Source organism: Notamacropus eugenii, chromosome 5 (assembly GCF_028372415.1).
Source record: "Notamacropus eugenii isolate mMacEug1 chromosome 5, mMacEug1.pri_v2, whole genome shotgun sequence".
Taxonomy (NCBI): domain Eukaryota; kingdom Metazoa; phylum Chordata; class Mammalia; order Diprotodontia; family Macropodidae; genus Notamacropus; species Notamacropus eugenii.
The window spans coordinates 200,706,023-200,720,451 of NC_092876.1; the positions used below are offsets into that span (position 1 = coordinate 200,706,023).

General features: G+C 38.6%; 1 protein-coding gene across 1 annotated transcript in view; it reads left to right on the forward strand.

The window, feature by feature from the left end:
* The window catches only part of RXFP2 (relaxin family peptide receptor 2), an 82,062-nt gene that overhangs the window by 54,351 nt on the left and 13,282 nt on the right, over positions 1–14,429 (forward strand). The window contains 5 exon segments of the mRNA XM_072611861.1: positions 2,602–2,673; positions 4,823–4,894; positions 9,246–9,317; positions 9,425–9,496; positions 12,240–12,311. Coding sequence (XP_072467962.1) covers positions 2,602–2,673; positions 4,823–4,894; positions 9,246–9,317; positions 9,425–9,496; positions 12,240–12,311 — 360 coding nt within the window.

The following is a 14,429-nucleotide window of genomic DNA, read 5'->3' on the forward strand; positions in this document are numbered from 1 at the left end:
GTTATAATATCAAGAGTTGTAAAGGATCTCAGAAATCAACCAACTGAACTGTTAAAGATCTATTCATATATTGGTCTGAATTTCTGCTGCATGATCTGGGACAGCTTGCCCTCTGCACCACTATCCCCAAACCAGGACACTTTTTCCCCTATAAAGAATTAAATGAGGAGCTCAGAATCATGATACTTACATGTACAACATCTAATAAGATTCTTTTCTCTTTTCTCTCTAAACACTACAAAAACTTCACCTGGGAGATTCAGGCCTGAGGGCATAGACAATGTCTCAGGTGACCAGCAAGCCCTGATCTTCACTCTTCCCTGATTTTCTGAATCAAGGTCCATCCTAGGGGAAAACCCAGTCCTCTGGGAAACTACACTGAGATTTGCCCACAAACTGCCCAGGATCCATAGTTCAACATACCCTGACTCAATTGCCCTCAGCAGCATTGCTGTTCTCTCTGATTCATACCACTAAGCCCTGAATCAACACTGTTGGCTGACCACCTAACTCTGTCCACACTCCATTTTCTGCTGACTTCATGCCCTAGAGACTGCATGAGGTTTCTCCTGACTGTTACGTGTTCTGGGAAACTCTCCTACATTCACCCTTCAGACCCATCCTCTGACCCTTTCTTCAACACTTCTCAGACATTATATGCTTAGTACAGTAGAGAGAGAGGAGGGGAAAGAGAGGGACATAAGAAGGGAGGGAAGGGAAGAAATAGAGAGATACAGATAGAAACAGGGAGAGAGAGATGACAAGATACAAAGAAGGAGATATTAGAGATAGAGATAGAAAGAGATACAGATAGATATAAGGAGAGAGAGACAGATAGATATAGGAAGAGACATGAGAGATCAGTACATACAGAGAGAGATATTAGAGGTAGATTCAGATAGAGATACACATAGATATAGAGATAAAGATAGAGGTGAGAGAAAGAGAGGAGAGAGATACAGATAGATACAGGGAGAGATGAGAGATGGAAAGATATAGAGAGAGGTCAGAGAGACAGATGCAGATAGAGGGAAATACAGATATAAGGATAGAGAGAGATAGAAATAGAAAGATACTGATAGATATATGGAAAGAGAGATGAGAGATCGATAGATACAGAGAGAGATAATAGAGGAAGATACAGATAGAGAGATATAGAGAGATAAAGAGAAAGAGAGGTGAGAGATGCAGATAGATATAGGGAGAGAGAGAGATGACAAGATACAAAGAAGATGTTAGAGATAGAGACAGAAAGAGATACAGATAGATATAAGGAAAGAGACAGGTAGATATAGGAAGAGACATGATAGATCATTACACACAGAGAGAGATATTAGAGGTAGATACAGATAGAGATATACAGATAGATATAGAGATAAAGAGAAAGAGAGGTGAGAGAAAGAGAGGAAAGAGAGAGAGAGATAGGGAGAGAAGACAGATGGAAAGATATACAGAGAGAGGTCAGAGAGAGATGCAGATAGAGGGAAATACAGATATAAGGATAGAGAGAAAAAGAGAGATACAGATAGATATATGGAAAGAGAGATGAGAGACTGATAGATACAGAGAGATATTAGAGAGAGAGACAGACAGACAGACAGACAGACAGACAGACAGACAGACAGACAGACAAACAGAGAGAGACAGAGAGAGAGAGAGACGCTGGCTCACCTTGGACCTGCCTTCCCTTGCCCTCTACTCTGGTTCTGGGTGGCTGACCCAACCTGCCTAACCACTCTGATGCCCCACCAGAAGACCCTTATGGTCACGACTAGAGGACCTTAAGTCACTCCCCAGTTGACTAAACAGGAACAACAGAAAGAAAAAACCTACATATTCACAGATGACCCAGGCTTAATATGAAACAGAAATTCCCTGCTTTGGTTAAGAAGCCTACCTTACTACTTGCCTGTGTTACCAGAAAGACAATGTAACAGAGCCTGGAAATAAGAATGTAGACTTTCTGTTGTATTTGGTGCCCCAAAGGCTTTTATAAGATTACTGTGTTTATCTTAAACACATTTTAGGAGTGATGTGGAAAAATTAGAGTGTCCAGAGGAGAACAAATTGGTCTTGCAAGGAAAGAACAAAGGAGCTGGAGGCTTTTAGTCTGAAGAGCAGGCTAAGTGAAAACATAATAACCATCTTCAAATCTGTAAGGGATTCAGTGGGAGGGGGCTGGCTCTACAACATCTGGGAGGAGTGGAGGAGACCTTGAGTGAACAGCTGGCTGGGTGAATGGTGAGAAGGGAGTCCTCTGACATGGAGGCAGTCCTTCCTTAACTCTTCAGAGCACTAATGTGTCATTTCACTGTGTTACTGAAGAAGCTCGAAAAGATGACATGAGGGATGAGGTTATCACGTGGAACCGTTCAGAGGAAAACAACCTCTGCTCTTGAAATAAAGTGCTAATGCTGACTTCAAGGACAAAGCACCAAGAGGGGACCCAGAGCTCATTGCTCTAATCTTGCAGTCAGCAACTGGGAAGAGGGCCTGGGAAGACAGGGAAGGAGAGAGGATGGGCCTGGGAGGGGCAGGCAGAGGCTTAGAATCGGATCCCTCTGATCTTTGATATGATATATGGGCTTTCTTGGTTTTCAGGGATTTGGAAGGCAATCAGATTAAGTCCCTAATGAATTCCACCTTTCTGGCATGTGATGAGCTCACAGTGCTGTAAGTACATAACAGACCTATCTGTGAATCAAGAACAAATTACTAAATAAAAATGAAAAGAAATCCAAAAACAAAAACAAAAAACACTCAGCATTTCAGATGTGGAAGTGTAAAGATGAAATGATTTATTAGCCATTTAGACCTCTGTATAAGATCCTGTTTTCTGTTGTTTTTGTCACTGGGTCAATCAGTATTAATCAACTTGGGCCAGGCTCTGTACTAAGCATTGGGGATACAAAGAAGGGGAAGGATAAAGACCCTTCCCTCAAGAAGTTTGCATTTTAGTGGGAAAGACAACATACCAAAATTTTTTTACATCATATATATGTATATTTTGTACATATATACATATACATATGTGTGTGTATATACATATATGTATGTGTATATATACACATAAATATACATACAGTAGACGGGAGGTCATTTCAGAGGGAAGGCATTTCATAGGAAAGGGGATTATGGAAGACAGCCTGCAGAAAGTGGAACTTGAGCTGAATCTTGCCAGAAACCCAGAGGCAGAGAGGAGCAAGAAGAGCAGTGCAGGTATGGCAAATGTTTGTGCCCCCAACCCAGCCAAGCTGATCTGTGGGACTTTGACAGTTTGAGGAGACAACCCCCTTCTTATCTTCATGGCTACCATTTAAGCACTCTCACCACACAGTCTTTCTCTGCCTTTCAGGCTAGCGATAGTGCAGCATTAGTGGGTAGCTAGGTGGCACGATGGACAGAGTGATAAACCTAATGTCAAGATGACTTCTGTTCAAATCCAGCCTCAAATACTCACTGGCTGTGTGACCCTGGGCAAGTCACTTAATCTCTGTCTGCCTCAGCTTCCTCATTTGTAAAATGGGGATAATGATAGCACCTTCCTTTCAGATTGTTGTAAGGATAAAATGAAGTCATTTGTGCAAAGCACTTTGTAAACCTTAAAGCATTATACAAAAGCTAACTGTTATTAGCTTTTCCTGCTTTTATTATTATCACTAAAAATATCACTAAAATTATCACAAAAATACTACTTTTATTACTATCACTATTATCATCAGTGACAATAAAAAAAAGAACCTTCACATGAGTTAGAAATCCATTCCACTTGGTTACTTGGTGGTAATTACTTAGAAGATTTAACCTATATATCTAGGATCACAGGATCATTGATTTAATAGTGGAAAGGCCCTTAGAGGTCACTGAATCCAACTCCTTCATTTTACAGATAAGGGTGAGCAAGGTTAAGTGACTTACCTAAAGTCGCACAGCCAAGAAATGCCTAAGGAGACACCTGAACCCAAAGCTTCTTGACTTCTAATGTCCTATTCACACTATGCAGTGCAAGCTCTCTTATTTACAAAGCAGGAAAATGAAGTTTAAAGAGGTGAGATGACTTATGCAGATTCACATAGGTAGTAACCAAAAGAATCTGGATTTGAACTCAGTTTTATTTCTCCAAATATCTAGAAAAAGCCCTTCTTGCCATTTTGCATGGCATTAATATAAATGTGCATGAGAAGAGAGCCCTTCACCTACAAAGTGTAAATAATAACTTCTGCTACTCTGAAAATATGAAATGGGGAGGATACGGTGTGAGTTTTACCTGCTATTCTTTCTTCCTTCCTTTACCTAAGAAAGAAAAACTAAAGTACAAGAAACAGAAAATGCTAAACAAGTTACTTAGAATTTAAAATTTGCTGGTACCTAAGAGGATGGGGTGAGTGGGCTCAGCTTTGTTCTATCTCGCTTTCTCTTAAAGAGCAGTATCTTCCCCAGGATACCTCTATCAGTGTGGTTCTGCTCTCTTATTTGAGAATCTTTGAGGTTACATTGGGGAAGATCCAATTACCAAAATAATCAATGTTCAAAATTCAAATGCTTCCTTCCTTTGTCAATCATACTCCATATATTGAATCATATATTATTTAGCAGTATTTACTGGGGGAGAAGATGATGGATGTTCTCCTCACAGCAAACATCGCTTGGTGGGAGACAAGACAGCAGTACTGTTTGTATTCTATATCTAGAGATGCCTCCTTCCCCATAGGACTGCTAAAAGAAGCATTACATTAATCTTGGATCTATAACAGTTTACAGAATGGCCTAATTATGGGAGCACACCAAAATAACCAGTAATGACTCGGGATCTGTCTTTCAGGTTTCTTCCTAGGAATCAAATTGATTTTGTTCCAGACAAGACCTTTTCCTCATTAAAAAATTTAGGCGAACTGTAAGTAGTAGTGACTACTAAGAAAATATTAAAACTTATAAAAATAAATTGTATGTAGTATGTGTAGGAATTTGAAGTGACTGATAGGGCTGCTAACATATTGTCCTCATTGCCTTTCCCTTAGTAATGACAATGGTCCCATTGGTCATTGGATATTCAAAATCAGAGTCATAACTAGGTTTGGACTTAAGGGCTGTTGCCCCTGAATGGAAATTTTTAGAAATTTTTAGAACTGCACCATCCCAGGGTACACTTCATCTCCTGCCTTTTCTACCCCCATTGGCCTATATAGTTGCCTTATCCTAGAACACATCCTTCAGCTGCTTAGAAACCTTATCATGTACCAAGGCACACTAACTACCCTGATAGAGACACTCCAGATGATATCACTCATTTCTGCTTCACTGTCAGCAATCACTGCCCCTTGACTTGGGTACAGAAATTTCTAGTTATTGCTCTGTTAGAAATATTCCAATCTAATGTCGTATAGGTAATCAATATCTGCCATGAAAATAAACACAGGATTTTGTCTATTATATTTATGTACAGCTAGGTGGTGAATAGATAGAGTACTGGACCCAAAATCGGGAAGACTCCTCTTCATGAGTTCAAATCTGGCCTTAGACACTTAGAGACTGTGTGATCCTGGGCAAGTCACTTAACTCTGCTTGCTTTAGTTTCCTCATCTGTAAAATGAGCTGGAGAAGGAAATGGCAAATCATTCCAGTATTTTTGCCCAGAAAACCCCAAAGGGGTTCACAAAGAGTCAGGCACAACAGAAAAAATGACTGAACACCAAGAACAAATTATGTTTAGGACAGGTTTAAAAAGCAGGTAGTAAGCTTAATAAGATAGATAATCTCTTCCATTAGGCCTTCATTCTCTCTTTTATTGGGAAGCAGAGGTACTCACAAGAATATGTGTTGGGAACTAGAATTCAGAGTATATTTGCTGTAGAAAATCCTTTGAACTGCCTGAGGAACAGGTGAAGTTCCAGGGGTCATCTCAGCCAGGATGGGGGCACAAGTGTCTACCATACTTGCAATGCCTTCAGTGAATGACCTCATTTATTTTTTTGGTAAAGTATGAAGTGAGAAAGTGGGGGAAGAGGATACTGTGAGATATTTGAGGAGAGACAAGAATGTTTGTGTGGTGGGTGGGATTGTGAAATGATTAGGGAGGTATAAAAAGATTGTCTTGCTGCAAGAGAACAAATTTGAGATCATGTACATAAATTTGGAGTGGACACAATTAGGATGGTTTCATGATTTTTTTCCTCATTCCATTCAATAGTATGTGAATATAAGTGAAGACAGCAGATGTTGGCAGTCAGTCAGTCAGTCAATAGTCAGTTTGTTGACCATTGACTAAGCAGCACATGAACACGAATGACAACAGTACAAGATGGTAGTAACACGAGGTTTTGGTGTGGTAAAGCATGATCAATGGTAAGACAAGGAAGGGGGCAAAGGATTGGATTGTAAAGGATGGTGTAGAGTTGAATTGATTGACCAATGAGTTAGGAAAGGAAAAAGGAGAATAGTAAAACCAGAGCGGAGAGAAACCCCTGCAAAATAAAAAACTAACAGGTCAAGGTAAAGATCAAGAACAGGGTTAGAGGTTCTAAGATATGGGGAAAAATAGAATGATAGAAGATTGTGATCAGATAAAAGAATTTCAGATTTAGTGAACAAGGAAGTAAAACACTTGTGGATGATGGGAAGACCATCTGAATTGAGTAGATTTAAAAGTCTGAAGTAAGGTTATTTATGTTGAACTCCCCTAGAATGAAGGAAGGGATTGAGGAAGAGAGATGGTCTTTGAGTCAGGTAGTGAATTTGTTGTGGAAGGAAGAACAACGTCCTGGAGGGATCAGTAGATAGCAGACCTCAAGAGCCAGTTTGGATAATAAATTTGAAAAACATGAACCTTAAAGGAGGACACAATGCACATACAGAAAAAGTCTAGAAGTAGCCATGGGAAGCAAGGAATATTCCATCTCCACCCCCACAACCAGTGAATAGAGAGATATGAGTGCAAGCGGGAAGCCAGGTGGTTCAGTGAATTAGTATCAGGTCTGCAGTCAGGAAGACTCGTCTTCCTGAGTTCAAATCTGGCCTCAGACATTCACTAGTTGTGTGACCCTGGGCAAGTCACTTAAATGCTGTTTGCCTCAGTTTCCTCATCTATAAAATGAACTAAAGAAGGAAATGGCAAAACACTCTAGTATCTTTGCCAAGAAAACCCCAAATAAGATCATGAAGAGCTGGATACCACTGAGAACAACTACAACATGGATGAAAGTGAGTAAGATATTTCTGACAGAGCCATAACTAGCAATTTCTCTGTTATGTGACCTTTGGGGATGAGGATACAGAACTTCCTCCTTTTCTATCCTAATTTCGTTCCATCCCCTCAACCACTCCTTCATGATAACCAGAGAAGATTCCAATGGTTCATGTTCTGTGGATTATTTTATCAGGACAAAAATCCCACAGATCATCTACCACCTAACTCTACTTGTGAATGGCAACCTTTTCCAAATAATGAGAAGAATGGTGCTGCTTTTGATGAGACAGGAGTTATAGGCATCCCGAATAAAGTCAGCTAATATTTATGAAGTACTGAATATATGAATATATACATATTTATATATGTGTATATGTGTATGTATGTATGTGTGTATATATATATGCATGTGTGTGTATTTGTATGTATGTATACATAGTCTCAAGCTAGGCATAAGAGGTTTGTCAATTTGGTTCCTTAAAGCAAAACATAGACCACATCAGGTAGGATTAGTCAGGAGAGAAACTTCTTAGGAGATAGTTTGAACTGAATCCTGAAAGAAGTAATAAACATGATTTGGTGGAGAGGAATGGTAAACTGGATTGACCATATTTGAATTCATAAAGATCATGTCTGTCTTTGAGTAACTGCCAAGCAAAAAGGGCAAATGTCTGAGGGAGTGAGGTCATAATGATTAAAGAATCATATATTTGGTACCAGAAGGATCCTCTGAAGCCATGCAATTCAACCACTCATTTTTATGTATTTATTCATTCATATGCATGTATGTTTGTCCATATTATATGTTGTAGATATCACTTATTTAGATTATGAACTTAATAAACACCAAATAAAGCAGGCATTTCCTGGTATGCCTCATACGTAGGTTGTGTTTCCTTCTCAAAGACAAAGCCCAGTTCACTCTGGAGCTAATAGACTGGACAATACGTTGGAACTAATAGATTGGACAAGAGGTCCCTGCCCTCCTAGCACAGAGTTAGAATAAATACTAAATAGTAACTGCTTCTCTTTTGACCAGGAACCCTGAGGGTCTTCCCCTCCCAGTTTGATTTATTTTTTTATTAAAGGGGCCATCCCCTGAGTAACTACTTAAAGAGGCCTATTCACTGAATGGGCATTATCTCACTCAAAGTGAGAACCTGAAAAGGCCTTAGACTAAAAGGGCAAAGGTCTCCCATGGCATCCTGGGCCATCTCCAGTGGTCCTGATAAATATCTGACCACCGGACCCAGATGGCTCTGAGGGAGAAAGTGAGGCTGGTGACCTTGCACAGCCCTTCCCCACTCATACCAAAGTCAACTGCAAGTCATGTCATCATCTCCCTGATAGCATGGTCCTCTTCAAAAATGAAGGACAAACACAAAAATACATAGGATAATAGAAAAAAAAGATTCTACATGAAACTGGAGATCTTTGTTACATGGACTCTGCTTGTCTTTTAAATAAATTCAACATGTAACTTTCAAAGTTTCCTACTTGTTTTTCTGGTCTTCCATACATTTCTGTGATTTTAAAAAAATGCTTCAACGACCCCCTTTTCTTTCTTTTTCTTTCCTTTTCTACCTTATCCCTACCTATCATACCCCCAACGGAGGAGAAAAAAATAGAAAGAGGAACAAGAAATCCCTCACAATAAATCTAGAAAGGGCCCAAAAACATGATTTATTCCTCCTCTTGGGTTCACCACCTCTGTCAATAAGTGGGTAACATGCTTTATCATCACTTCTCTAGAACCCTGATTCAACCTCATCATTTTAAAGATGAGGAAACTAGAGTCCAAGGAAAACAGGTGGCATAGGTAGTATCTCAAGTGTGATTTGAACTCAGGTCCTCAGACTCTGGAGACCATAATTTAATTAAACTAACTGAGTTCGTTCAAAAGACCATGTTGTAGAGTACTAAGTAAAAGTCATTTCAGGTAAGATTCAAATTTTGCGTTGTGTCCAATGGAACTATGATGCCAACACAGAGAATACCATATTTGTTCTAAATGCAATTTAAAGACAATCTAATTGTCATGGTTTCTCACTCTCTCTGCTAGGGATCTGTCTGACAACAAGATCATGGACTTACCCCACCATGTTTTTAAAGAACTGAAAGTTCTACAAAAACTGTAAGTAGCAACTTTTTTCCTTCAGAATAAGATTTAATGGTTTCATGTTGCACTTTCTAAATAGTAACATGCCTTCTTTTTTGCTTTCTGCTTTTTCTCTATTTTAGAAATCTGTCTTACAATCCACTTTCTTATCTTGATGAAGACCACTTTGAAAGCCTGAGATACCTTCAGTCTCTGTAAGTGAAATATTCTAATATATTCCTCATGATTACTGAGGCTATGCTATTTTAACTGGGAAAACATGCCCTTTAAGTGGGTATTTCATATCTGTATGACTGTTAAGCCTTTCATTGATTGACAAGCAATAATGAGGGTATTATTATCATCTAGGATTTATTGACCCCCTAAAATCTATTTCTCACAACCTATAAAATATTGTAGGAAGTGTTCCTGAAGATCAAGTTCAGGTAGAAAACACTGCACAATTTCACAAAATAGAATGAAAAATGTAATAATTTCAGAATACTAAAAATAAACTACCTCCTCCTTTCCACAACACATTGCAGAAGTGTCGATTATTCATCGTATAGTACATTCCTCATTCTTTTCAGTCAATAAGAGAAACAGAATTTTTATGTGTATGAAAATTAAGAAACTGCCATTTTCTAGCCTTCTAAAAGCTCAGCTGAAGGAGGTTTCAAATTATGCTAACAATCAATCAATATTTATTAAGTGCCTATGTACCAGGCATTGTCCTAAGCTCTGGAGACAGAAAAAGAGGCAAAAGACAGTCCCTGTGCTCAAGGGGTTTCTAAAATAGTGAGGACCTTACAACTCTTCTGTGCATCCTTTTATTTCCCTCTCTCTTTTCCCAGAAAGGGTTATTGATCTGTGAAATTTTCTTTCCATAAAGTAGGACCCATAGGATACTATGTAAGCTGGATGCATTCCTGCATCTATCTTCAAGATTGCATCTTTCATTTCTCTGCAGTTCTTATTGAAAGTCAGCTGGCTTTAGGGCCAAGAAGATCTGGGCTTAGGTCCTGACTCTGAAACATGAAAGAATGAATGAAAAAAGCACATACTATAGGCCATGCACTGCTGCTAGGATACAATTAGAAAAATCAAGATAATCTCTGTCCTCAAGAAGCTTACATGCTAATAGGAGAAGACAAATCTTATGGAAGAATGAGGATTGGGAAAGGGAATGTTCATCAGACAGGTGGTGTGACCCTGGCATATCACTTAACTTCTCAATGTCACCAGGCATTCTCTATGACTCTTTTTGTTGTTTTTCATTTGTGTCTGATTCTTCATGATCCCATGGATCATAGCGCACCAGACCCTTTTATCCTCCGCTATCTCTTGAAGTCTGTCCAAACTCATGCTCTATAGTTCTTATTAAACACAGCAGTTAACAATAAATGCACTGCTAAATCTGTCGATGACACAGAGGAAGGGCCAGCCTTTGGAAGGCTTTATCAGAAATTAAAGCTGGATCTGGGCCCAAGAATTTACAAGTCTCTGAACAGAGAAGAAATCATGAGCTTAATGAAAAGCAACTTTTTCCTCTTCTCCCCAGGAGTCCATTCATGTGTGCAAGACTGTTTGCTCATCAGTAAAAATCTAGTGATTTCTTTTGCAGGGGTGGGGAGTTGAATAGGACCCCATGCAGGCCTAGAAGTCAGAGGGATTGGGTCATTATGCGGTAGCTAAAACTGAATAGCTCTGTTAGAAGTCATTTCTGCCTTTAAAAGAATCAAATTGATTGAACTAGATCTTTCTAACTGGGCAAAAAGACATCTTTACATGGGGTAAAGTATAGGTAAAGTGAGAATCAGGCTCTTTTATCTAAATCAAGTCTTTTTTTAAAGGAAGATTTCTGCCTCTTTTGATTGACAACTTCCCATCCTTAACTGAAGAATGGCTTTAGGAATTTTCTACATCGATTATTCCATAGTGACTCCCTTTGCACACATTTGGAAGTGGGAGTGGAAACCCCCGGACAAATAAGCTACGTAAGAGATAGCTGTCAGTTTTCAGAGGACAATTTATAGAGAAGAGGCACACTAGATAAATTGTTTTTCTGGAATCTATACCCTAAACCCTCTGAACCTTACTATGTCAAGGGTTTCTTGGAATCTTGCGGAGATTTCAGGAGATCCCTGTAATCTTCGATTAGGGCTATTTCTAACACCTATGTTGGATTATTGCTAATGTAGAAACGTAACACAAAAAGAGATGGAGAAGTTGGAACTCAGCCACCTTACCACCTTCACTTCACTTCACTTTCCTACCGATGGAAAAGTAACAAGTCCTGGTTATCTCAGAACCTTCTGCACTGATCCCTCACACACCTCCACTCCCTCCTCCCCAATAAATTACATGGCCAATGATGCAGAGAAGTTGTTGAAACTTTTTAATTTAATAAGCATTTGTTAACTGCCTATTATATGTCAGGCATTGTGCTAGGCATGGAAGAGAAAAAGTAGAATGCAAAATGGTCTCTACTCTGAAGAGGATTGCATTCTACTGATTGTAATCAGAAGAAATGGAAAAAATAGATTTTAAAAAGAAGCTATCAAAAGAAGTGTATAAAAATGCTGCTGTCATATCATTCTGCTTTTAAGTGAGCAGGCCAGAGATTCCACAGGAGCAGAATTGGACATGCTTACAACAGCTACAAACATAAGCTTAATAAATAAACATGTACAGAAACATAACGATCTTGTGTGTGTGCAGGTATATGTACACAATAGTCATCTGTATATATATTTGTGCATATATACATATATATATATACAAACATTAATTTAGGTGGTTTCTTTATAGTATAATATTAACTTGGTAACTTTGGGATGTTTCATTCAGTGAACTATAAAGTTTGTGACCATCAAAAACAAGAAAAAAAAATTAGAAATCACTTCAAATTCTAATTCTAATTCATCAGCTAGTAAGTATGCTAACCATATTTTTCAGGGACCTGGAAAAGATAGAGATTCCAAATATAAACACAAGAATGTTTCAACACATGAGGAACCTTTCTCACATGTATGTACGTATGTATTGTGTATTTGTATATATTAAAGGTAAATTTGGTAGAAATATTTTAAAATGTTCACATGAGTTATGTCTCCTATTTATAATTGCATTGTGTTTCTATGCAAGAAAAATATTTTTCATTAAGAGCTTTTTAATTTTGTAATATTTGGACCCTGTTCAAAAGGAGTTCAATTTTACCACGAGCAAGAAAATTTCTATTTGGATACAAGATGTTCATCCATCTGAGGTCCATTAAATATGGGGAGGCATCTCAGTGTCACACATTACATGAGATGAGGTCACAGGCTAAACACTGCTCAGGTGAACTAGAAAAATTAATTCCCCTCACATGGATGAGCAATTGACTGCTCTAAATGGGAGCTCTGAGGAAAAAAGATGTTATATGAATTCCATGTGTTGATACTGCTAGTGATAGAGAAAATTCACCATTACAATACTTTGGAATGAATTAAGTTCTTTGGGTGAAGTGTACTATGTAAATGGCATCAATGCCACTTAACACAATCAACTCTCATTAGCAAGGTATTATACATGTTCATCATTTCAAAAATTTTGCAATTACCTATGTAAAAATGGAAAGAAATAAAAGGAAGATCAGAATTTACCAGATAAACAAGATGGAAAATATGTTGTTTATGGTCATATGGGATCAGAGATTTAGAGCCAGAAGGAATCATAGACCAGCTAGATTAACCTCTTCATCTTACAGAAGAAGAGCAGAGATCCAGAAAGGTTGTAATTTGCCGAAGGTCATATATGTAGAAAGTAGCAGACTAGGGATTTAAACCCTAGTCCTCTGACAAGAAGTCCAATACACTTTCCATTGCACAACACTGCTTCTCAAGAGATCACCTACTCAACCCTCTCACGTCCAAGATTGTACCAGCTGGAGCATCGGAGAGATAATCAAGAAGACTTGGGTTCCAATCCTGATATTTATTGGCTATTGATTTTGGACTGGCCAAATAATTTCTCAGTCTCTAAAATAATGATAATCGAATCTGTAGTATCCACCTCATGGTTTACAGTAGGTATCAGAGATATTATTTTCACCATTTAACAGATGAGCAAACTGACTTGCCCATAGTCACACAGTTAGAAGCACTGAGACGGAATGGAGTGAATGTATGTAAATTGCTTTGCAATCCTTAAAGCCATAGTGTGGTTTCCTAACAATTAAGTTACTTTATGACTTTAGGTTAGGTTCCTCTTGCTAAAGCTTCGTCAGGTGAATACTTCTTGTTGCAGGCAGAATGTGGTATCTTCTCAGGAATGCAAACTTCTTGGAACTAGATGACATTGCCACTTTAAACGCTGACCCGAACATCATGTTGATAATGGCATAACAATTAACAGTTTATTTCTTGGCCTTTTCTGTGTTCCAGCTGCTGGAGTCCTTGATTCCTTGCATTGAATCTGCTGTAACACCTCCACCGTCCATTTCCCCCTCTAAATGTTTCCATCTTCCAATGTCAGCAAAATCACATTGGTGAGGGAAATTAACCAAAGAAAAAGCCATCTGGCAGGATCTATTCGATTCAATTTAATTCATCATGCATTAGCCAGTGTTAAAGGCCTACTGTGTGTCAGTCAACTATGGGGCACACACACAAAAAAGTCCTTGAACTCAGCAGACTTACGATTTACTGGATTGGATTAACATACAGGGATTATAAAAGAGCCAAGAGGAAAAATTTTGTTTGTTAGAGGCTACAAAGGAGAGAAAGGAAACCAAGCAAATACAAAAAGTCCTTTAATCTCGATATGTTTAAGGCAATCAAACTGTAAAATTCCCGAGACAAGGGTTTGTGCAGACCATCCCAAGCCTCCTAATATACAGCTCTGCACACTATGTGCCCACATTAATCATTGCTCCCCAAAAGACCGATATGGGAAGCACTTTTTAAAGCTGTCGGCAGATGAGGAAATTTAGAAGAAGGTTGCCAGGAAATGATGAACTCAGGATAGGGGCTGAATGAAAATAGACAGGATGATATATGAGAAAATTCAAGACATGAGTTTGGTGGGTGTGTATGAGCCAGATGTACCTGCCCCCAGCTTCTACCTAGAAAATACATAGATATAGCAATCTAAACGCAACCTTTC